The sequence below is a fragment of the Chelonoidis abingdonii genome, chromosome 2, assembly GCF_003597395.2.
Source record: "Chelonoidis abingdonii isolate Lonesome George chromosome 2, CheloAbing_2.0, whole genome shotgun sequence".
In the NCBI taxonomy this organism is placed as follows: Eukaryota; Metazoa; Chordata; order Testudines; family Testudinidae; genus Chelonoidis; species Chelonoidis abingdonii.
Window position 1 is genome coordinate 63,898,174 of NC_133770.1, and position 26,306 is coordinate 63,924,479.

The 26,306-nt window shown below is 44.3% G+C and overlaps 1 protein-coding gene across 1 annotated transcript; it reads right to left on the reverse strand.

Moving 5' to 3' along the window:
- Positions 1–3,982: 3,982 nt before the first annotated feature.
- Positions 3,983–21,860, reverse strand: TOMM7 (translocase of outer mitochondrial membrane 7). Its single transcript, XM_032791241.2, has 3 exons — positions 21,640–21,860; positions 6,356–6,404; positions 3,983–4,212 (listed from the first exon to the last, which is right to left on the reverse strand). Exons 1-3 carry the CDS (start codon positions 21,740–21,742, stop codon positions 4,197–4,199), a joined length of 168 nt encoding a protein of 55 aa, XP_032647132.1. The 5' UTR covers positions 21,743–21,860; the 3' UTR covers positions 3,983–4,196.
- Positions 21,861–26,306: the final 4,446 nt, after the last annotated feature.

Genomic DNA, 26,306 nt, shown 5'->3' on the forward strand with positions numbered 1-26,306 from the left:
TTGAAAACCACTGCCTTATAGTGACAGAGTCAAGGAGCTCAATCTATTAGGTTTAACAAAGAGGTTAAGTACCTACAGAGGGGAAAATATTTGATAATGGATTCTTCAATCTATCAGAGAAAAGTATAACATGATCCAATGACTGGAAGTTGAAGCTAGACAAATTCAGACTGGAAATAAAGTGTAATTTTTTAAAAGTGAGGACATTTAACCCTGGAACAATGTACCAAAAGTTATGGTTGATTCTCCATCACTGGTAACTTTTAATTCAAGACTGGAGTTTTTCTAAGAGATATGAGTAAGGATGCAAGTTTGTTATGAAGGTCACAGATTCCATTACTTTCTGGGACCTCCGTGACTTCTGCAGGGGCCAGTGTGGCTTGGGCAGCCTCTAGGCCAGCCCCGCTGACTGCTGCTGGGGCAGTCTCAGGCCACAACCCTCCCCTCTTACCTCCCACCCTCCCCAGCAGCAGCAAAACTTTGGGTGGGTGGGTTCAGGGCTAGGGGTTGGGGCACAGGAGGGGTGAGGGCTCTGGGCAGCCCTTACCTTGGGGGGGGTTCCCCGGAAGCTGCAACATATCCTTCCCACTGTGCGCTGCCTCTGCCCGCAGCTACTGCCCCCGCAGGTCCCACTGGCCATGGTTCCCGGCCAAAAGGAGCTGCGGAGCTAGTGCTTGGTGCAGGGCACAGAGCTGAGGAAGGGACAAGTCGCCGCTTTCAGGGAGCCAGGTAGGGAGCCTCCCAGTCCCCTCTCCCAACCCCTTCCCCCCCAAGTTCCTGTGGCTCCCACTAGAGCATCCCCCTAGGCCACCCCAAGATTTAGTCAGGTGTATATAGTACAAGTCATGGACAGGTCACAGGCCGTGAATTTTTGTTTTCTGCTAGAGAGTTGTCCATGACTTTTATTAAAAATACCCTTGACTAAAACGTAGCTTTAGATATGAGGAATCATTTGAGGGAAGTTCCATTGACTATGGTATACAGGAAGTCAGACTAGATGATCACAGTTGTTCCTTCTGGCCTTGGAATCTTACAACATAGGAGGAAGAACATTTACTTCTCTCCGGATCCTTCTGGAAAGACTGCAACCAAGTACAGTGGGTTAAGTGTGATCCTGTTTGGGAATCTTCTTTAGTTCAATTTAAATCCCTGTTCTGAGAATTGGGTTATTAGAGTCTGGACTTTGACATCTGCTCACCAGCTGAACGCAGCTTTTAACTCAAAAAAACTCTTTTGAACAGTTAATTTCATGCCCAAAAGAAAGTACATGTCCTTGTTCTTCTAAGCAATGACCTTCTCTTGTTCTGCATATCCATCTCCTAAATGGAAAATACTATAATAATGTAAGTAGAACCTAGAAATAATGTATGCAAGTTCATACTTAACCCATTTAAGGGCTGGCCATTGCACAGCACAAAAGGGCCCTTAGAAATTTATTAACTAGTCATTTGTAAAAATTAAATTAGCCAGGCATCTTATCAGGATGTGGTCTTGAATCCTGTGGTGAGGGGGGAAAAAAGAACTTATTTCTAACTTTTTTTTTCGTTTGTTTAAGATAGCAGCAGAGTTAGTTCCAACTCTCCAGTAGGGTATTTCCAAAATTACTCAAAGCTTGATTACATAACCAGAGAGCAAATGTGAAAAAAATTGGGACCGGGTAGGGGGTAAATAAGAAAAAAACCCACAAATCAGGATTGTCCCTATAAAATTGGAACATCTGGGCACCCTAGTCACAAGGAATGTGCAATAATGTTTTAACTACAATACTGCATTAGAAATACATGTTTTGTGCACTCATCCAGACCATTGTTTTAACAGAAGACATCCATGCAAGACATGTAATTTTGTATGTTATACATTTCCACAAAGGTACTCTTCTTATTTCAATATAAACTAAGAGCTTGTACTTGCTGAGAATGAATGTTTACTTAAACATGTATTTTAAACAGTTTTAGTTTACAACATTTTAAATTTAAACACTATTGGCTGTAAAGCTAGTAAAGTTTTTGCTGATAAGAGTGGATAAAGACTAAAAAAACAAACACTATGTTTTATAGTGAAGTGCAAGGTACAGTATAGATGCGCTTCATATCTTTAATTTCATTGTGGGGTTTGCAAATAATGGAGAAATTCAAGGAATATCTGATTGGCAAAAAATTCCTAGATTCATTTTTCTAAAAGAGCAATTATTTTGTATTTTTAAACTTCCATGGGCCAAATGTTCTGCATATCTATTCACAGTAATGGCAATAACATACATGGACTAAGTAAGGTAGATTAAATAAGGTCTTATGGTTGGTATGATTAAGAGGCAATCTTTAGAACGGTACTTTCTGCAAAGCAGATATAAAAAGTGCTTTTATGTTCCAGTTCAGACTTTAATCCAGGTGTATACTGTTCAGCTAACCTGTGGAAACAGTCTTAATTTTCATTACATTACATTCACTAACTTCAAGTTCAGACATCATTTACTGCTATAATTCTAGCAAACATATCCAGTATACTTAGGTTTCTTGTAAGACAATACTAGAAAAAACAGCAGTTACAGGTGCTTTAACAACATCCAGCCAACACAGCTTTGAAGAAAATAAGAGCTATTAACATAAGGCTCATTGATATCCTACTCAAAGTCTGAGGACAATTCTCAGAGTGGTAGCCGTGTTAGTCTATCAGCAAAAACAACAAGGAGTCCTTGTGGCACTTTAGAGACTAACATCTATTTGGGCATAAGCTTTTGTGGGCTAAAACCCACTTCATCAGATGCATGGAGTGAGGACATACAGTAGGGAGGTACAAATACACAGAATATGAAAAGATGGGAGTTGCCCTACCAAGTGTGTGTGGGAGGTTAGTGCTAACAAGTCCATTCAAATTAAGTTGGAAGTAGGCAATTCTCAACAGATGACAAGGAGTGGAAATCACTTTTGTAATGCTAATGAGGCCAATGTAAACAAGGTGGCCCATTTGAAACAGTTGACAAGAAGGTATGAGTTTTTAGCAAGGGAAAATTAGTTTTTGTAAAAACAAATGAGGAGTACTTGTGACACCTTAGAGACGAACAAATTGATTTGGTTTCTGTAGTGACCCATCCACTCCCAGGCCTTATTTGATGGTGTTGTTTGCAAATTAATTCCAGTTCTGCAGTTTCTCATTGGAGTCTGGTTTTGACGTTTGTTTTTTGAAGAACTGCCACTTTTCAGTCTGTTATTGAATGACCAGGGAGATTGAAGTGTTCTTCTACTAAAGTGTTTTCCTAATAAATGTATTAGTCTCTAAAGTGCCACAAGGACTCCTCGATTTTGAGGACAATTCTGACACTTAGGGCAGATCTACACTACAGCTGGGATCGACGCTCTGAAATCAATCCACCAGGTCTAGTGAAGACCCACCAAATTGACAGCAGATTGCTCTCAAGTCGACCCCTGTACTCTACTCCCAACAAGAAGAGTAAGGTAAATCAACGGGAGATTTTCTCCCATCGACCCCCCCACGGTAACTCAACCTAAGGTACATGGACTCCAGCTACGTTATTCAGACAGCTGGAGTTGCACAGCGTAGGTCAATTTACCATGGTAGTATAGACATAGCCTTAGATTACAAAAGTAAGATAATTACAGCTTTACACTTCATAACACTCGAAAGACTAATCTTAAGTGATGGATGGTAGAGTAGCCTGTGCTCGGAGGATCACAATAAGCAAGAATTAAGTAGAAAGGTTGAATAATGAAGTGCCTTAGAAGACAGCAACAGGTTAGAGACATACTAACAGTAATTTAGTCAAATTAGTTTGTTATTTTATAGTGAATTTGTATTCTGAAACTTCAAGACACACCCAGGTGTTAAGGACAACATCACAGACTAAAAGGATCAATACATTTGCACTAAAAAGTGTGACACTGAATTTAAAAAAATTACTTTTTAAACCCAGAAAAGCAAGATTTCCCCCATTATATTAACCTTAAAGGATTAGAGACTGTACACATGGATTCAAACTGCATTTATTTAATTTCACCGTAAACCAAATAAATTAGGTCAATATAAATTCCACTTTGTTGTATGTACATCTATGCCATCAGGAAGCTGTTCAGGCCAGCTAGTGTAATGTGATAAAATGTACTCCTTCCTTAGCCTTGTGAAGGTTCACATCTTCATTTTCTCTATCCATCAAATGGTTCCTGTACAGTATGGCCAATCTTTCATCCCCAAAGTAGACTAAAATAGACAGAAAATTAAAGTTAGATTTGTAATATATATTTTAAAGTAAAAAAGAAATCACATGGGTCTTTCTAAACACAAGATAGGATGTACAACTCTGGGTCAATACACATTACTACACTTGGGGGAAAACTGCACCACTGTGCAATGAAGAATTTTGCAGAAATCCATGTTGTGTACGCAGAATTTCTCCCCCCACCTCCCCAACAGAAATGGGCTATTGGCCACCACTCTGCAGAGACCAGCTCGCACACAGAAAACACTGTGGGGGCAAGGGAAGGGAGCTAGATAGCTCCCTGCAGCTGCAGTTCCCAGCATGCCCTGAGGGAAGGAGATGGCAGCATGCAGGAAACTCCATACAAGTCTGGGATGTAGCATCAGCCTGTTTCTCCTACTCTCTGGGCTCTGAGGGGTAGAGGGAGTGCGTGTCTAGGCTGTGGGGTCCACGGCTGGGCTCTGGGAAGAAGGGAGGGGGGTGCACGAATGGCTGGGCTCTGGGGGGACAGGAGGGGTTGTGGGTATCTGGCCCCCGGCTGGGCTCAATAGTATCTTACTATACTAACCCTTTATATTAATCAGTTTCAGTACAGTATTACTAAGTTACTGGCACCGCAACAAAGACATTTGTCAAGATTTTTCACTTCTTTTTATTCAGTACTTAAAAAAAAAAAAAAAGCAGCAGCAGCAGCCTACTTCCATGAATGTCTTTTTTAATAAACAGAAGAGTTACAGTGAAGCATTTGTCTAACAATTATCATCAAATCACTTAACTTCTCTGCTCTACACGTTCCTCATCTATAAAGCAGGTATAGAATGTCCCTATCTCAAGGATGCTGTGAGGCTTACTCTTCTTAAACTGTGTGAAGATCCTCAGATAAAACCCAATATTTACATGTGATGCATTAATATTTCCTCAAAAGACAGTATTTAGAGAACATTAAGGTTGAATTAAAAGTAATCAAAGGTAGGAATGAAACAATGTTAACTCCTTCCCCTTGTATACATACATAGATACAGTCTTTTACATTATTATCTACTGTTTCTCAAATACAATATTATGCCTCACATAACTTACAAGATATCCCTTAAATGAGGCAGGCACCTTTTCTCATACCCTGCGTGCTTTATAAACATATTACATTATATTTTTATGCGCTCATAAAATTTAATCTACATAATACATACTCACAGGGGTCTAACCTTAATTTCCATTTCCAGAGTTTTTGCATGCCTAACTTGACAAATTAATTCTATTTATGCAGTTTTTTAAATGGAATTTTCTACATTTTATTTTTTAGAAAGAATTGCTCCCCTCTCAAGTTAACATATTTGCTTGGACAACACTAGAACACCATTCCAAATGAACAGAAGTGAAAAGGATCCCTCTCTCAAGGAGCTTTGCAAATATTACCTCATAACACCAAAAGTATACCACAGAGATCTGAGTCAGTCACTACTAAACTTCATTCCTAAATTAGCGGTGAAGCACAACCTTCTTCAGCTGCATAACTACAAGCTTTGCAAAGTACTGTATGTGCGTAAGACGCTATATGTCAAAAGGTCGTAACTCCATCAATCAAAAAAAGTTTTCATTAGACTGTTCAAAGGCACTTCCTAGTAAGGCCTGCCAAGTATCAACCATCTCCCAGTCATATTGATTCTAGAGCTGCTTGGATTTAAAAAAAGGTAGTGAAAGTGTTATGCCAGCTGATTGTTAGAGTGGCTCTCATTTATCTCATTCCAAAAAAGAATAAAATAATACATATCAATGCACTATTTGTAGTTCTAGTAATAAGATACTTTCACATAAATGAAGAGTGTTAATAATATACAATTACCCAGTCTTCTAGTCTTGGTATGTAATGGAGGACTTGGAAAGCTGCCCGTGTAGCTGGCCTATCTATTCAGAAGCACGGGCAAGTACATGGCACTATCTCCACTCCAGAATGTGTCTGGAAGTTCTCAAACTATGACGACAATGATCAATGAAGGCAGCATTTCCTGGCAGTTAATGCCTAGATGGGGGAGGGGGGGGAGAAGAGGGAGGGATGACGACACGGGACATCTGAGCCTAAAGTTTTGTTTTCTCTCCTAGCTTTCTGCATTATTTTTGCATGTGTATTTACAGATGTATACGTACCTCAAAATAGTTGGCTCAGGCATTCCAGGATCTGCACCTCTCTTAAAACCTGAAATAACAAATGTATACCTGTATCAGCAGCTAACCAAAACAAGGTTGGGGTTCTTTCCCCACTCTCAAATGAAGTAAAGTTAAAAAAAAACTGTCAAAAAACAATTATATACACACACAAATCATACCCTAACAAGTATAGAAACCTCACATTCTTCTCAATATTTTAAGATTAGCACATCTTGTTAGCAGTATTTTAATGGACTGTCTCGCTCTAAAATTTTGTAGTGACTAACCTCTATCATCCATGCTAAACCTACATCTTTTGTTATCTTGTTCAGAAAGCAACATAACATTTAGAGGAAGACTCTCAGATTACTTCCAGCTAATATACGCATCCCCAGCTGTTAATCATAACGTGAATTGTTCAGGGAACAGAACCAACGGGTAAAGTTAATTAAGTGAAACAAGAAAGAAATGGGAAAACCCATTTAAGGTCCCTCTGAAACTCTTTCATTAATGTGTCATGAAACAAGATTTTCCTTTTTCATCTTTTAAGCAAACAGGAGGGAACAGAAAATCCACTCAAGATGAGAAAAGTATAAGACAAGCCTATATTTTCTCTCTCCCCTCCTCCTCCTCCACCCCCTGTACTTCCAAAAATTTAAATGCACAGGTTTATTCAGTTTTAGCAAGTTACGCAACTCTCCAAATAGCCAATCACATCATATATTTTTTCACAATATTTTTAAACACATTACCTTTGTACTTTAACAAGCAATGTTTATCAGATGCAGGATTTATACAGCACTTAAAGTATGTTTGAATATAAATTAGGACTGTCAATGAATCACAGTTAACTCATGCGATTAACTGACACAAATTAATCAATCACACAGTTTTAGAATACCAACTGAAAATTTATCAAATATTTTAGATGTTTTTCTACATTTTCATACATATTGTATTCTGCTGTAATTGAAACCAAAGTGTGTATTATTTGATTATAGATATTTGCACTGTAAAAATGATAAAAGAAATGGCATTTTTCAATTCATCTCATACAAGTACTGTAGTGCAATCTTTTTATTGTGAAAGTGCAACTTACAAACGTAGATTGTTTTTGTTACATAATTGCACTTAACAACAAAACAATGTCAAACTTCAGAGCCTACAAGTCCACTCAGTCCTACTCCTTGTTCAGCCAATCGCTAACACAAACAAGTTTGTTTACATTTACAGGAGATAATGCTGCCCTCTTCTTATTTACAATGTCACCTGAAAGTGAGAACAGGCATTTGCACGGTATTTTTGTAGCCAGCAGTGCAAGGTATTTACGTGCCAGATATGCTAAACAATCACATGCCCCTTTATGCTTCAACCATTCCAAAGGACATGCTTCCCTGCTGATGATACTTGTTAAAAAAATAATGCATTAATTAAATCTGTGACTGAACTCCTTGGGGGAGAATTGTATGTCCCCTGCTCTGTTTTACCTGCATTCTGCCATATATTTCATGTTATCACAGTCTTGGATGATGACCCAGCACATGTTCATTTTCAATACATTTTCAATACAGATTTCACAAAATTCAAAGAAAATACTAATGTGCGATTTCTAAAGATAGCTAAAGCACTCAACCCAAAGTTTAAGAATCTGAAGTGCCTTCTAAAATCTGAGAGGGACGAGGTGTGGAGAATGCTTTCAGAAGTCTTAAAGCGGAAACTACAGAACCCGAACCACCAAAGAAGAAAAATCAACTTTCTGCTGGTGGGATCTGATTCAGATAATTAAAATGAACATGTGTCACTCTGCACTGTTTTGGATTGTTACCAAGCAGAACCCATCGTCAGCATGGACTCATGTCCTCTGGAATGGTGGTTGAAGATGAAGGGACATATGAATCTTTAGTGCATCCAGTACATAGATATCTTGCGATGCCGGCTACAACAGTGCCATGAGAACACCTGTTCTCACTTTCAGTTGACATTGTAAACAAGAAGCAGGCAGCATTATCTCCTGCAAATGAAAACAAACTTCTTTGTCTGAGTGATTGGATGAACAAGAAGTAGGACTGAGTGGACTTCCAGGCTCTAAAATTTTACATTGTTTTATTTTTTAATGCAGTTTTTTTGCACATAATTCTACTTTTGTAAGTTCAACTTCCACGATAAAGAGATTGTGCTACAATACTTGAATTAGGTAAACTGAAAAAAAAAAATACTATTTTTTGTTTTTTTACAGTGCAAATACTTTTAATCAAAAATATAAAGTGAGCACCGTACACTTTGTATTTTGTGTTGTAATTGAAATATATTTTAAAATATAGCCAAAAATATTTAAATAAATGGTATTCTACTATTGTTTAATTGCGTGATTAATCGCCATTCATTTTTTAATCACTTGACAGCCCTACTTCAAATGAATTAAAAATTGTTAGCACCATTTATAACAATTAAAAATGATTGTGCCAGCACTAAAAATAAACTCTTAAAATTCTGCATTAGTATTAGTGCTATTTAAAAGGTTACACAAAACAGTGATTGTCAAGAAAATAAGATATTTGACAATCTGCTAATGCGCAGTTTTAAAAATAAAAGCAATTTGTATTGAGGGTTAACTCTTTCAACTAGAATTCAAAAAAATTCTAATTTATTAAAGTAACCTTATGCTACAAAAAAGCATGATTTTTGCTTCGAAGGCACTGAATATATTGACCAAATTACAAATTTATAGTAAAGTTTGGAAAAGTGAAGCACATGCAATGTTCAAAATATATTTTACACACCACCCTGTACCATTTTTATAAAGAAAGGTCTTTCCCCTCTGATATATAATTACTAAGGGCCTATGTGATTCACAGGCCACTGAAGACAATGGGAAGACCTCCACTGATTTCAGTGGGCTTTAGATCAGGCCTTGAACAAACAGCCAAAGCATGATTTGAGAATGCAAGGAAGAATCTGACCCATTAACTTTCAAATGCTGTATTTTCCACTTTGGACTGCTGACAGTTATTAAAGGGAAAACTTGTAGAACTGATTCTCTAATACAAGCTGCAACTTAAAACAACATTTAAGTCACGAAGCAGAAAACTTTGATCAAAATCAGTATTTTAGTTTAATTTCATATTTGTCCTTTTTATTCCCCTCTAGAGAAAAACTGATTCTCACTGGTTGGTAAACATGTTGATTTTCAACTAAATATAGCTTTTACGCTAAATATGCTACTGTCTGCTAACCAGGAAAATACATTATTATTTATACACCGTTTTTTAAAGCAAATGTATTGCTTAACATACATTTATTCAGATTCTTAAACTTTCATATTTTCCTTATGTCAGAAAATGGTGAATGATGCATTTTTTTATTTACTAAGTTACTATTTTTTTTTACTCATGATGTGTGTCAAGCTGCATTTGGATAGAAACTGGAATTCAATTATAAAAAGGTACAAAATAACATTTTCAAATTTGCTTTTAATTAGCTAACTAAAGCGATCTTAAATGTATTGGATACATAAGGGAAAATAGCTTAAACATGTGCATTTAAAACTAAGTAATTTATTTTAAAAGGCAAGTAGTTGTAGTTAGTGAATTGAACTGATTCCTTCCATCACCATGTCTTTTGAGATTTTAGAACTCATAAATCTCATCATCTCACACCTTTTTTTTATTCGTTTGAAAGAAGAAAACAAGCTTTCCTGCTTTAACCAATAAGTTGCTCAATTCTGAATAATCAAGGTGAATAAATTGAAAAGAAGAAAATAGTCTCTTCACATCTGCCAGAGGCTCCTGCTGTCAGAAACTAGTTTAGCACTTTAACAAATTCTAGTTCCAGTTGCTTAGCCAGCGACTTCCACCAATTCAGTGGTTTAATTTCCTTAAAACTTTGGTGGCAAACATTTACTACCTGAATATTATTTTTTGTTCAATTCAAATGACAACAGATTATAATAAGTTTGGGCTTAACAAAGGTTGTCAGTTTCAAATTTTAAACAGGTTTATTCTTTTAAAAATATATCTAAAACAAATCCAATTTAAATAAAAAAAACTAAGGCCTTGTCTATACTGCCACTTACAGCACTGAAACTTTCTTCGTTCATGGGTGTGAAAAAACACCCCTGAATGATGCAAGTTTGAGCACTGTAAAGTGGCAGTATAGATAATTATTCCCCTCACATAAGTGGTTTTATTACATTTTTTTTTTACAGCGCCAGGAGAGTTCTCTCCCAGTGCTGGAACCATGACTACACAGCCACGTTAATGTGTTTCTGCAGCAGCACTTTAACGTTGGCTGTGTAGACATACTCTAATTTTTTAATTTAAAAATATCATTTAATTTTATCCATTGTGATCCTGTATTTGGTTCAGGGCAATAATATTTAATTTGCATTTGATTTTATCAGAAGCAGAAATAATAGATTCATTTAAATGTTAATTCAGATGTTATTTTCCTTTGTGTCTTGTGGGATTTTAACAATATTCTAAGATGAAGTCTGCACTTCAACTTCACATTTTGAACTACTATACTTTATAACAGCATTAAGGATATTTCCTTCAGAAAACTTAATGCCAGTCTATTAAATTTCTTAAAACAAAAAATATGCCTCTAGCAACAAAAGGACAATCACATTATAGCAGGAACATGACAATTGTAGTAAAGGTGCATACACATCTCCTTTCTAACCCTGTTTTCAGTAGTTTACAACTTTTGAAACTTTCACTTTTCATGCTGAAGTTTCCTACTCCTGCTCATTACCTGACAAAAGATTTGCTTTGGTTTTAACAAAACAGTTCAGCTGCTTTAGGGCAAAACATTTGTTTACTACTGTAAAAAATATATATATATAAAAAGTTGCAACACTGATTTTGCCTTATTAGAAAGTTAAAATTGTGCAAATAGTCTAGTGAGCGAGCCTTCCAGTGATAACGTTTTAAAAAGACGGTTACTCACCTTTGTAACTGTTGTTCTTCAAGATGTGTTGCTCATATCCATTCCAAGTAGGTGTGTGCGCGCCGTGTGCACGTTCTTCGGAAGAATTTTCCCCTAGCAACACCTGGTGGGTCGGCAGGTGCCCCCTGGCGTGGCGCCGTTGCGGCACCGCATATATACCCCTGCCGACCCGCCCGCTCCTCAGTTCCTTCTTGCCGGCTACTCCGACAGTGGGGAAGAAGGGCGGGTGTGGAATGGATATGAGCAACACATCTCGAAGAACAACAGTTACAAAGGTGATAACGTCTTTTCTTCTTCAAGTGCTTGCTCATATCATTCCAAGTAGGTGAATCCAAGCCTTACCTAGGCGTGGGGTCGGAGTGGGCACTGCCGAATGCAAAACAGCCAAGCCAGAGCTGCGTTGTCCCTGGATTGTGTACCAGGCATAATGGGCAGAAGGAGGTGTGCACCGAAGCCCACGTAGCTGCACGGCATATCTCAATGATCGGCACACGAGCTAGAAAGGCAATCGATGGGCCTGAGCCTGTGGAATGTGCAGTCACTCGGCCTGGAGGCATGAGCTAAATCATGGCACGCTCGAATGCACGCCGGGACCCAGCGATATTCTCTGAATGAGACGGGTTGACCTTTCATCCTTCTGCACGGCGACCAAAAAGTTGGGGCATCTTACGGGAAGGTCTGGTGTGGTCAATGTAGAATGCTTAGTGCTCTACGTATGTCCAGCGAGTGTAATGCTGCTCTCTACGGGATGCGTGAGGTTAGGAAAAAAGACCGGGAGGAATATGTCTTGGTGAGGTGAAAGGATGAAACCACTTTGGAAGGAAGGCTGGATGCGGGCGCAGCTGCACCTTGTCCTTGTGGAATATCGTGTAAGGTGGGTCCACCATGAGAGCGCGAAGCTCCGAAACTCTCCTAGCCGACGTAATGCTATAAGGAATCACCTTCCACGATAAGTACAGGAGAGAGCAGGTTGCCAAGGGCTCGAACGGAGGGCCATTAGTCTCGACAGACCAGATTGAGTCCCAGGAAGGGGTGGGCAGCGGACCTGAGGAAAAAGGCGCTCCAGCCCTTGAGGAACTCGAGACCATCGGGTGGAGAGAAAACAGAGGAAGCTCCTTCCCGGGATGGAACGTCGAAATGGCAGCCAGGTGTACATGCAAGGATGGAGTGCGAGGCCTGGTGCTTGAGGTACCAGAGGTATTCCATATTCATGGATGAGAGCCTGTGCAGGTGTCGCATTGTGCGCCTGACACCAGAGGAGAACCTCTTCCACTTTCCATGTAGGTAGCTCTAGTGGATGGTTTCCTGCTACCCAGGAGGACTTGCTGCATGGATGGAGCAGCGCAGCTCCGAGCAACTCAACCACCAGGAACCACGCGCGTCAGGTGAGGGATTGCAGGTCGGATGGAGAAGTCTGCCGTGGTCCTGGGATATCAGGTCCTGATGGAGGGCAGGGGACGGGGCTGGCCGTGACTAAAACACAATGGCCTCGCAGGGTGTGAAGAAAGGCCTACAGGCGAGGCGGACTGGCCGTAGCTCTCGGATGTTTATATACAATGATAGCTCCTTGCGGACCAAAGACCTTGTGTCCGACGAGCTCCCATGTGAGCCCCCCAGCCCAGAGATGATGCGTCCGTTGTCAGGACATGGACGGTTGCCTGGGGTGGAATGGGATGCCGCACCACCAGGAGGGTTTTGCCACCAGCGGAGGGAGTGTAAGACGCTGCGTGGATTGTGACGACAATGTCCTGCTGTCTCTGCGAGGCGGTAAACAGAGGCTAGCCAGATTTGAAGGGGCGAAGGCGGAGCTTGGCGGCTTGGTGACAAAAGTGCAGGCCGCATGTGACCGAGAGGCTGAGACAGACCCAGGCCGAGGTCGTCGGAATGCTTGTAGGCTCTCTATGGCGGTGACTATTGCCTGGAACCGGCTCAGGGAGAGCAAGCTGTTGTGAGCGTGGAGTCCAGGACAGCCCCATGAGATTCTATCCTCTGAGTGGGCACGAGGATGGACTGTGTCGAGATTGATCATGAGGCCAAACACTCGAACAGCTCCATGATGACGGCTACGTGTGCGGCGACCTGGGTCTCGGAGGTCCGTGAACAAGCCAGTCGTCCAGCTAAGGAAGACGCATATGCGCTGACAATGGAGGAAAGCGGCCACCACTGCATACATTTGTGAAACAAACATGGGCAGTGAAAGGCCGAAGGGAAGGACCGTGATTGGAAGTGCGATCTTGCACCATAACGCAGGTAGCGTCTGTGTGGGGGTAAATCGAGACATGAAGTACGCGTCCCTTCATGTTGAGAGCAGAGAACCAGTCTCCCGGATCCAGGGACGGGATAATAGTCCCCAAGGAAACCATGCGGAACTTCACTTCTTTAGAAGGCGTTTGAGCCGCGGAGTTCTAGGATGGGTCGAAGGCCCCTTTCTGACTTGGGATTAAAAAAACGGGAGTAAACCCCTGCCCTGAGTTCTTGAGGTCCTCCTCTATGCTCTCTGATTTCGAGAAGCGTGCGGGTCTCCTGCCAGAGGAGATGCTCGTGAGGGGGTCCCTGAAGAGGACAGGGAGGGGGTGAAATAAACTGGAGATGGTAACCAAACTCCACCATGCGTAAGACCAACGATCGGAAGTTAGTCGGACCCACGCCGGACGAAGAAGAAAGAGGTTGGAAAACTGTGTAGGAGTCCGGGGAAGGACTGGTGCTCTGCTCTCGACCGCACTTCAAAAGTTTTGCTTTGGTCCCGCCGGTGGTTTGGCGGAACCATTATTCTGCCCCCTTGGAACCAGACTGGGTCTCCGGTTCACCGGCCACGTCTCTATTGAAGTCCTTGTGAGGGCGTGGTGGGGGGTAGGGGCGTTGAGGTTGGGCCCGAAAAGACCGCCGTTGGTCTGCGGAGTGTGCATCCTGAGGGAACGCATTATAACACGGTTGTCCTTGAGGCTTTGGAGCCTAGGGTCCGTTTTTTCAGAGAAAAGACCCTGGCCTTCAAATGGGAGGTCTTGAATGTGTGTTGCAGTTGGGGAGGTAGGCCGGAAACTGCAAACAAGATATTCTCCGCATTGTGACTCCTGATGCAACAGTCCTAGCCGCGAATCCGCAGCATCGAGGGAGGCCTGTAGGGAGGTCCGGAGATCTTTTTCCCCTCCTCGAGCAGGCTCTGGAACTCTGCGGCCGGGAGAGTCTCCGCGGACCAGTTCTGTGAATTTGCCCATGGATTGCCAGGTATTAAAGTTGTATCTACTGAGAAGCGCCTGCTGATTAGCAACGCGCAACTGTAGACCCCCTGCAGAGTATACCTTGCGTCCCAGTAGATCCATACGCTTAGCCTCCCGCGATTTTGGGGTGAGGGCTTGCTGGCCATGGCGTTCCCTCTCGTTCACAGACTGCACGACCAGAGAGCATGGAGGATGATGGGTGTAAAGGTATTCGTACCCTTTAGATGGTACCATATACTTCCTCTCCACGGCTCTGGCTGTTGGGGGGATGGACGCCGGAGATTGCCAGATCGAGTCCGCTTTAGCCTGGATGGAGCGGATAAACGGCAGGGCTACACGCGTCGGGGCATCAGAAGATAGAATGTCCACGACCGGGTCCTCCACCTCGGGAACCTCCTCCACCTGGAGGTTGATGCTCAGCGCGACACGGCGGAGCAAGTCCTGGTGGGCACGAAGGTCGATGGGGGGCGGACCCGAGGTTGATGTACCCCCTACCGCCTCATCCGGCGAGGAGGAGGACGAGAGACCCGGGACCAGTGGCTCATGCTGTGACTCCTGTTCCAGAGGGGGGTCAGCTTCCGCTGCGCCCTCAGGGTCCTGAGTTACCGCTGGAACGTCGTCATCTGCTGGGGGAGGATGACTGATGGTGGCCTCTGGTACCCGACGGACTGAAGCCGCTGACCGCGACATTGTCATGGGATCGCCCTGGGCTTGGTGGTAGGCCCAGGGCGTCCAGAAGGACCACTGCGTTGGTTGTTCCAATCCCTGGGATTCAGGGAGGGTCCAAATCCCCATACAGAGCGCTGTCTGGGCGGGACGAACCCGAGGGGTGTCTCGACAGCCAGGGCGGAGCAGATAGTCCGTGCAGTGGGTACCGGACGTCATGCCATGCAGGAGAACAGTACCGGGTGTCATACCGGTGCCGAGATCGGGACTGGGACCTTCGACCAGCGCGGTGCCGGGAGGTCGACCGGGACCGAGAGTAACGACGGTGGGATTGACTCCGCCGGGAACGGTGCCGGGAGCCAGACCGCCTTGATGAGTATCGGTCCGGAGAACGCGACCTGGACCGGTGCCGCGAGTACGACCGGCGCCGAGAGGGGGATCGGTACCGGGACTGCGAGCGGCATCTGGATGCTGATCGGCGGTACGAGTGGGCGCGGTGCCGGGACCTCGACCGCGAACGGTGCCTGTCCGTCGCCTCGGTGGACGCTGGCCTGATCATCGCCGACTTTCCCGCTGAAGAAAGGACCCGCACCGGCGGTGCCAGGGGTTGAGGCAGAGTAGGCTCTGTGAGCGCAATCAGTTCCCTCGCCGTTGCAAAAGTCTCCGGCGTGGTGGGAACAGCGAGCTCAACCAAGGCATGCGCCAGGGAGCTGTCTTGTATCAGACTCGACGGCTCTTGCCTGGCCGGAGTTGACGGTGCGGGAATCACCAGTGCCGTGGCAGCTGGCGGTGCCAGACGGCTCGGTCTTCCATGCTCAGACTGCGGTGCCGAAGATGCAGCCGCAGGAGCCTTTGGCTTCTTTGCCTTCAGGGACAGGGAGCGGTGCCGGGTTGGCTTCTGCGCCGGAGACTGTTGGTGCCGAGGTGTTTTGGCGGTGCCGGCTGTCTCTGGTGCCGATGGAGCACTTCTGGCCGGTGCGGACTGCGGCGCACTCGGTGCCGAAGCTGCAGGGGTCAGGGCCGCCTCCATCAGGAGCTGCTTCAAGCAAGAGGTCCCGCTCTTTTTAGTCGTGGTTTGAAGGATCTTACAATACGGCACTTGTCGGGCTGGTGGTTCCCCCAGGCCTTCAGGCAGCGATCAATGGGGCTCCGTAGGCATCGGCCGGCGACAGGCCGAGCACGGGATGTTTGACGGGAGACAGGCACAAGCCCGGCCACCGGGAGGGTGAGGGGGATTGAAGCCTCCAGCCTCTATCTATATACGTAACTAACTAACAAACTACTATAAACTACTAACAACTAACAATCTACAAACTAGAACTATGAACTTAGAAAGACAAAAAACGGGTGAAGAGCTAGGGAAGCGGAGGTCAGCTAAGCCGCACTCCACTGTTCCAACGACCGACACGGGCGGTAAGAAGGAACTGAGAAGTGGGCGGGTCGGCAGGGGTATATATGCGGTGCCGCAACGGCGCCACACCAGGGGGTGCCTGCCGACCCACCGGGTGTTGCTAGGGGAAAATTCTTCCGACGAACGTACGCGGCGCGCGCACACCTACTTGGAATGGATATGAGCAAGCACTCGAAGAAGAATTAACAGATTCACAGGAATGAGGGGAAAGGTGCATTTTATGCATACACAGTATTTGTGGAATGATTTAAAAAAAATATTTTCACCAATTATCTAAGCAAAGGAAGGCTATGTGCAAAGGTACTGAACTAATTTAGTTACTTAGTATGTGGAAGAAAGCTGCCACCTCAAACTTGCTGCAGTTTAAGTGTGAAAAGAGTGAGACATGAGACTTCCTTCATTATGTGCATAACTTATTCAATATGTTGTTTACAAGGCAGAACTCCAGGGGAGTGCACACTGTGCAAGGAACAAAGCACTCTCCTGTTTCAGCAAAGGAATTCCAGATTATGGACTTTTAAAAAAAAAAAAAAAAAAAAAAAAAGTCTAAGCAGTTCTGTCAGAGAAACTAGAATAAGGTTACACAATTAAGGCCTCCCAAGTAAAGACATACCAAAGTTACATGCAATCTTAACTGTGCTCTTTTTTTGTGAATACATTCTTACCATTTAATCCAGGGATGGACAAACTTTTTGACCCAAGGGCCACATCTGGGTGGGGAAACTGCAAGCAGGGCCATGAATGTAGGGCTTGGGGAGGGGGTTAAGGTGCAAAAGGGAGTGTGGGGTGTGTGCGGTGTGCAGAAAGGGGCTCGAGGCAGGGAGTTGGGATGCAGGAGGGGTGCAGAGTACAGCAGGGGGCTGGGGGCTCGAGGCAGGGGATTGGACTGCAGGGTGCAGGAGGGGTTCGAGGTGTGGGCTCCAGCCCACTACCGCTTACCTTGAGCAGCTCCAGCGTGGCGGTTGCGTGCAGTGGGGCTAAGGCAAGCTCCCTGCCTGCTCTGGCCCCATGCCGCTCCTGGAAGCGGATGGCACCATGTCCCTGTGGCCTCTGGGATGGGAAGCTCTGTGTGCTGCCCTCACCTACGGGTACCTCCTGTGAAGCTCCCACTGGCCATGGTTCCCAGTTCCCAGCCAATGGGAGCTGCGGGGGGCGGTGCCTGCAGGCGAGAGCAGTGCACAGAGCCTTCTGTCTCCCCCCACCCAGGGCTGCAGGGACATGGTGCCAGCCGCTTCTGGGAGCGGCACAGGACCAGGGCAAGCAGGAAGCCTGCCTTAGCCCAGCTGCACCACAGGGCTGGAAATCTCACAGGCCAGATCCAAAGCCCTGATGAGCCAGATCCGGCCCACGGGTCGTAGTTTCCCACCCATGATTTATTCACATAACCACATTCTAGTTCAAAAATAATACACTATACTATTTTTTCCTAACTTTACTTACATATATATACCATTTATGTACCTCAGACAACAGCAAGTAAGAATAATTGTTCAAAGTATGAAGTCATATTTTAACATGCTAAAAACCAAGTATACAAAATACACTACAGAAATGCAAGCATGGTTTGCATAAACAACTGCCATACAGTGTTTGTCTGGAATACAAACAGTATTAATGTCTGATTCTCAGGTGCTGTGTGAACACTTTGCACTGCACCATTGAAGGATTCCAATCATAAATCCTTCATTTTCTGGTGCAAGAGGGATCCTCCAACATCACAGAACTAACATAGCCATCCCTGGTAATACTGCCAGAATAGGCAGCATGGTAAGAGGAAAGGAACATGGCCAAGATGCTCCTGAACTGCACTAATTCCCACCTATAGCTTTGGTCCTCAGAGACCACTGGAGCAGCTCTCACCTACCCAGCACTGAGTGCCTCAAGATCAGGGAAGTGCAAAAGTAAGTTTTATGCTACCTTTGTACTCTGCTTTTTACTTGTACTTTTTGTTCCTCAGCTCCCAATGAAAAAAAAAAAATGTACTTTTTTTTGTTCTTTTAAGTATGTGATCAGGGCACCCTTATTTGATTTTCCTGAGTGCTTAGCCATGCAATCTTCATTTTTTCAAATAGGTTCAGCATACATTTATTGTTTTCTGTTTCTGAATAATCAAACCACTTGTCATTAGTAGGCTTTTAGTGATATTCTGTTTTCAGATATGATATATGCTGTTTCCCACATTATGATTTTAGTTATTGTGAAGCTAAAGATAACATAAATCACACCAGATGAAAGGTAGTGTGTTATTCTGATGGCTAAGATTCCAAAAGATGGAGACTTGTGTGCATTTTTTATTTTCCAGCACACCGTAGGATAACAGTTCCAACTCTTCACCTAATATTGCTCAGTGGAACTCAACATTTTCAGCAAAAGTTTACAAGCGATTAAGAAACAATTGCACAATGACTATTACTGTATATACTTGATCATAAGGCAGTTTGTTTATAAGCCAACCCACCACAAGATGGATAAGTAAAAATGGAAATTTTTTATAACCTGTTCATAAGCCGACCTTATAATTCAGAGGTCAGCAAACTTTGGCTCCCAGACCATAAGGCTAAGCCATTGGTGGGCCGAGATGGTTTGTTTACCTTGGGCATCCACAAGAGGTAAACCTAAGTAAACAAAGTGTCCCAGCACACCAGCTGCTTACCCTGACAGGCCGGGACAGCAACTGGTAGGGATTTTTTTTTTCGGTGGGGGAGGAGGAGAGAAGGGGAGAAGCTGGGAGTCGGGAGAGTAACCCCTCTGACCACCCCTCACATGATCCCACCCCTAGCCCGGGACCCCCATATTCTCCCCATTCCATCCCTTCCTAACTTTTAAATTAATGAGTTGGGATAAATCTGTTTCAATAATTTACTTGTGACACGTACATATAAGAATAAAAAGATAAAGCTGCTATGGAAATATGGCATGTTGCTTGTCAACATATTTATTCACTGCTTTCTAGACATATGTATACAACAGTCCAAATATTTGGGCACTACCATGGGAATTGGGAGCCCTGGGTTCAGTTCCCAGCCTCATCACAAACTTCCATGGGATCTCAGGCATGTCACTTAAGCCCGGTCTACATGCGCATTTTACACTGGCATAACTATTTCTGTTAGAAATGTGATTCTTCTGTAAAACTTAGTTCGTCTGATACAACTTATGGCGTGGATGCACTACATCAATATAGCTTATTCTCCTCTTTATACAGACAGTATATTGGTGTAGCTAACGCAGTACAACCTGTTTGTGTAGATAGACCAATGTTGAGTGATTTTGAGTAATTTCCTAGGATGGGATTTTCAATGTCAATTTAGGTGATTTACATATAGAATTTTGAATATTTAGTTTTTAAATTTAAACTGATCATAAAGGTGTTTTATCCACAAAATTGTAATAGGCTTAACATATGCAATTGTTAAACAGTACATGGGGGACACAGAAGGCCTAATTTTTCCAGTTATTTATTAATTGGAAAACAAAGGCCGTTTAATCAGACTTTCATGCTACATTTCAATCACAACAACAGAAACTCACTCTTTTTTCCTAAGGCTAAGCTCCTTAGGGCAGAGACTTTGCCTCATTTGTTTTTAAAGTTTGACCAGCATACTGTGGTGCTATGCAAACAAAGCTCTTGCGCTGGGCATCTTTCCTCTAAGACCATGTCTACATGACAGCAACACAGCTACCACACTGCACCTATGTCATCATAGTGTAGACACTTCACATGTTCACAGAAGGGTTTTTTTCCATCACCATAGTAGATCTACTGCTTCCAGAGGTGGCAGCTAGGTTGACAGAATAATCCTTCAATCAACCGAACTATGACTACAGTGAGGGGTTAGGTTGGCCTCACTCAGGGATTCTCAAACTGGGGGTTGGGACTCCTCAGGGGGTCACAAGCTTTCAACCTCCACCCCAAACTCTGCTTTGCTTCCAGCATTTATAACAGTGTTAAATACATCAAAAAGTGGTTTTAATTTATATGGGGGGGGGGGGGGTGTCACACTCAGAGGCTTGCAATGTGAAAGGGGTCACCAGTACAAAAGTTTGAGAACCATTGGCCTAACTACATTGCATAGGGCACAATATTTTTCAAAGCCAAGAGTGACATAGCTAGGTCCATCTAATTTTTAAGAGTAGACTAGTCTAAGCCTCTAGCTGGCAGCCAGAACCTAAGGCCTTGTCTTTACTAACTAAACCTTAACATATAAAAATCACACTCCCCTCCATAACACAGCCATGGTCTAAAGCAGTGGTTCTCAAACAGGGATATACAGAAGTCTTCCAGAGGGTCATCAACTCATCTAGATAGTTGCCTAGTTTTACAACAGGCTACATAAAAAGCACTTGCAAAGTCAGTATGAACTAAAATTGTGTACAGACAAAATGAGAAAACAAGCAGTTTTTCAGTAATCGTGTGATGTGACAATATTTTCATGTCTGGTTTTGTAAGCAAGCAGGTTTTTAAGTAAGGTGACACTTGAAGGGGTGGTGTCACAAGACAAGTCAGACTCCTGGAAGGGGTACACTAGTCTGGGAAGGTTGCGAGCCACTGGCCTAAAGGAAAGGAGCACAGGACTACGTGAAGTCAGATAACTTAAGTGCCACACTCTGCCGTGTGGCCTGCAACTATCGGAGAGGCAGTTCCGGAGCACATGGGGGCCTTGTCTCCCTCCCAACAGCCACTGGAAGGGGCGGTTCTGCAGAGCGGATGCTGCTCTGCCCCCGCGGGCTAAAGGCTGAACAAGGCTCCGCGCGCCCACGAGCCGCCTCTTCCAACGGCCGCCAGAAGGGAGAAGTCTGGCGAGGCCCCCGGCTCGAACGCGCCAGCCCCTCCGCCCAACCGGCACCAACGGCTGGGGTGCAGGACTGGCCCCCGCGTGACCCGGAATCTCCCAGGGAGGGGCTCCCCCGCGTGCTCCAGCCCGCGCCCTAGCTAGCGGGACGGGCGAGGGGGGCGCAGTGCTCCCTCCGCAGGCCCCGTGACCAGGCAGGCCCCCCCGAGCAGGCACAGCGCGGCTCCGGCCCCGCGCCCGGGCACTGACCTAGATAGAGCACGACGGGGATGAAGCCCCAGCGGATGGCGAACTGGCCGCCCTTGAAGAGCTGCTGCAGCCGCTGCTTGGCCTCTTTGCTGAGCTTCGGCATCCCGGCAACGCGAGAGAGGGAGCGGTGCGCGCGGCCTCAAGGCTTGTAACTGCGCAGGCGCGGCGGCCGCGGGACAGCGGGCACGTAACTACCCGCTCAGGCCCCTCCACATCGAACTGCGCGGGGGAGGCGGGGCCTCGCGGACACACTCGGGAGGGGCGGGGCGGGGCGGGGCGGGGCGTTGGGACTCTGTTGACGAGCGCGGGGGAGGAGATAGTGTCCATGTCTCGTTCCCGCCCTCAGGCCTTTGTGTGTACGGAGTGAGATCTGCCCGCGGTCACTGTAGGCGCCTGCCTGGTCCTCGCAGTCACCCCCTGAAAGCACTGCCGCGAACGCACTCGCGGGCTGCCTCTGCGCGGCCTGGGGCCTCGCTGCAGCCGTGGGCGTGAGTCCCGGCCTGGGCCTCGGCCTCAGCGCCCTGGGAGCAATTACTGGCACTGCTCGTTGGGCCCAGCTGTGGAACCTGTTGTCCACGTTACCAGCCACAAGCCTGCCAAACCCACACTGGGTCGCCTTATCAGGCATTCGTCTGCAATCATAGAAACATAGGGCTGCAGGGACCTCCAGAGGCCATTTATTCCAGGTCCCTCATCGGGGGCATTGCCAAGTACACCTGGACTGTACCTGACTGATGTTTGTTCAACCTGTTCTTAAAACCTCCCTTGATGGGTGTTGGATTGAAATTCACCGCTCAGCAGATGGGTCTAACATCTCTATTAAGGCAAAATATTACCACACCGTATCAGTTACTTATAAGTGGGAAGCATATCAAGACAGTCTCACCAATACCATGTCCTTTCCAATACTGGACTATTCACAGTTTCATCTTCCCTTCGTTGCACAAATTATGTATAATGTTTTGATATCTTTTCTTATACATATGTATTAGGGCATGTCTCTGTGTGCAGTGATGTAGTGCATCTGGTGAAAAGGCTCTATGCAGACAGGAAAAAGCTTTGCCATTGGCATAATAAAAGTACCTCAACCAGAGGCAGAGCTGCCGATATGGTGCGGTCCACACCAGTCCTTATGTCGGAGTAACTCCTGTCACTTGGGAGGGGTATTCACTCCCTTGAACAACATAGTTTCTGCTGACATAAACAGTAGTTTAGACAGCTAAAGTCTCTTGTTTTCTTATAACCTCTCCTCTCCTGTCAGTACAGGCTTTATGCTCACTCAAACCAGTTTCTTCTAGTTTTGTGGTTACTTTATCTTTTCTTTTTCCTCCACAGACATGAGGTGGTGGATGAGTCACTTCTAGGAAGAAATAGCCAAAACAGCAGACCTGGTAGTAATGGAGGACTTTACCTAGCCAGACATCTGTTGGAGAAATAATAAGCAAAACACAAAATTTCCAGAAAGTGCTTGGAAAGTATTGGGGACAACTTTTCACCCCAGAAAGTGTAGGAACTAACCAAGGGGATCCCCATTTTAAACTTGATTCTGACTAATGAAAAAATTGGTAACATCTGACAGCAGAAGGAAATCTGGGTGAAAGTGATCATGAAATGACAGGTTTCATGATTCTAAGGAAAGAAAGGAGCAAGAATCACAAAATAATTACACTTCAAAAAAGCAGACTTTAACAAACTTAAGAGAACTGGTAGATGAGATCCCATGGGAAGAAAAATCTAAGGGAAAAACGAGTTAAAGAGAGCTGGCAGTTTCTCAAGGAGACAGTGTTAAAGGGACAACTGCAAACTATCCTGGTATGAAAGATAGGAAGAGCAGTAAAAGGCCAATATGGCTCCATCAGGAGTTCATTAATGACCTGAAATTAAAAAAGGAATCCTACAAAAAGTGAAAATATGGACAAATTGCTAAGGAGGAATACAAAAGAATAATACCAGCATGCGGGATGGGGGGAGAATCATAAAGGCACATGAGTTCATAGAACCATAGAAGATTAGGGTTGGAAGAGACCTCAGGAGGTCATCTAGTCCAACCCTCTGCTCAAAGCAGGACCAACCTCAAATAAATCATCCTAGCCAGGCCTTTGTCAAGCCAGACCTTAAAACCTCTAAGGATGGAGATTCCACCACCTCCCTAGGTAGCCTATTCCAGTGCTTCACCACCTTTCTACTGCAATAGTTTTGAAATAGTTCCATGCCCTTTGGAGGCCAGGATTAGAATTCAAAACAACCTTGACAAATTGGAGAATTTGGTTTGAATTCAACAAGATGAAATTCAATAAAGACAAGTGCAAAGTACTTCACTTAAGGAAAAATTAAATGCACAACTACAAAATGGGGAATAACTGGCAAAGTGGTAGAACTGCTGAAAAGTATCTGGGGATTATAGGGTATCACAGATTGAATATGAGTCAACAATATAATGCAACTGCAAAAAAGGCTTGGATGTTTTAACAGGAGTGTTGTGTGTTAGACTCTAGAGGTAATTGTCCTGCTGTATTTGGCACTAGTGAGGCCTCAGCTAGAGTACTGTGTCCAACTGTGGACACCGCACTTTAGGAAAGATCTGGACAAACTGGAGAGAATTCAGAGGAGAACAACAAAAATAATAAAAGATTTAGAAAACCTGACCTATGAGGAAAGGTTAAAAAAAATTGGGCATATTTAGTGTTCAAAACAGAAGACAGAGCAGAGATCTGATAACAGTCTTCAGATATGTTAAGAGCTGTTTTAAAGAACATTGTGATCAGTTGTTCTCCATGTCCACCGAAGGTAAGACAAGAAGTAATGGTCTTAATCTGCAGCAGGGGAGATTTTGTTTAGATATTAGAAAAGACTTTAACTGTTAGGGTAGTTAAATTCTGGAATAAGCTTTCAAGAGATCATGGAATCTCCATCATTGGAAGTTTTAAAAAACAGGTTGTCAACAAAAACCTGTCAGGTCTAGGTTTATGTGGTCCTACCATAGTTCAGGGAGTTGGACCTGAGGATTTGTTGAGGTCCCTTCAGCCTATGATTCTATGATTACTCTGGATTTTCTTACACATATGCAGTTCTACTTATACTACGCTATTAGACCAAAGCAAGCTCTGTCAAGCCTGTACACATCTTTGCTTCCAACAATGGGGATTCAACAATCTCCTTTGGAAGCCTACTCCATAGGTTAACTAGTCTTATAGTTAGAAAGATGTTCTTAATGTCTAACCTAAATCTCCCATGCTGCAGAGTAAGTCTATGCCTTCTTGTCGTAATTAACCTTTTTAATGAATATTGAAGCAATATAAGTATTAAACACCTCAGCTTTATTGTTGTCATCTATTATTAGGTCTCCTTCCCTGCTAAGTAGTGGACCTACACTTTCTTTCATCTTTCTCTTGCTCCTAATGTATTCACAAGTCCTCTTCTTACTGTCTTTTATATCCCTTGCTAGGTGTAACTCATTTTCTGCCTGAGTTTTTCTGATTTTGTCCCTACATGCTTGTGCTATTTTGTATTTATCCATAGCAATTTGTCCATATTTCCACTTTTTGTAGGATTTCTTTTTGATACCACTGAGAGCAAACCCCCCTGCCAGACAAAGCTTCTGTCCACTCCAGTCTTGCTGAGCTAGACACACCTGTCGGATACAGCACAGACGAAGAGGTTGGGCCATGCCCCCTTGCAGTTCACAGAAACTAAGGTTCACTTAGCCCAGGGGCTTCTCAATTAACAGGGACTTTCCTCACACCCAGTATTCAGTTTTTATGGGACCCTAAACCCCAAATGAATCCATTTTACTCTGTATAAAGCTTATACAGGGTAAACTCATAAATTGTCCACCCTCTATAACACTGATAGAAAGATATGCATGGCTGTTTGTTCCCCCAGGTACTAATTACTTACTTTGGGTTAATTAATAAGCAAAAGTGATTTTATTAAGTATAAAAAGTAGGATTTAAGTGGTTCCAAGTAATAACAGACAGAACAAAGTAAATTACCAAGCAAAATAAAACAAAACACACAAGTCTAAGCCTAATACAGTAGGAAACTGAATACAGGTAAATCTCACCCTCAGAGATGTTTCAATAACCTTCTTTCACAGACTAGACTCCTTGCTAGTCTGGGCCCAATCCTTTTCAGACAAACGTGGTTTATAGCCTGGGTCCAGCAATCATTCACACCCTCGTAGTTACAGTCTTTTGTTCCAGTTTCCTTTAGGCATCTGTAAGGGGGCAGCGACTCACCTCTGCGTCGCCTCCTGTTGGTCATCCTGGGAATTAGCTCTTCAACCCAGGAGCGCCCTCTGCAGGCCAGTACTCTGCTTCCCCTCCCAAGTCCCTCTTGCACCCTGGTGCCCCTTTCAGACTGGGGTGCTGCCCCCAGCAGCACCCCACAGCCTCACTGGGTCTCTCCTCCCCAGGGAGCCCCCACCCCCTATCCCCACCTCACATCAGTCATAGGTTACTGCCAGTCACCAGATAGCCCCCACTCTCTGGGGCAGACTGCAGTATAAATCACTTATCACAGGTAAGGAGGGGTTTGGATCTGCTGCCTTGGCCTAGCCTTGGGCTGTCCCCTACAATCCCAGTACCTATTTGGCCTTATACTAGGCCACAGCCTGGGGGATTACCCAGCCAGAGCTCCCCAGCTCCCTTGACCTTCCCCCAGCCCTG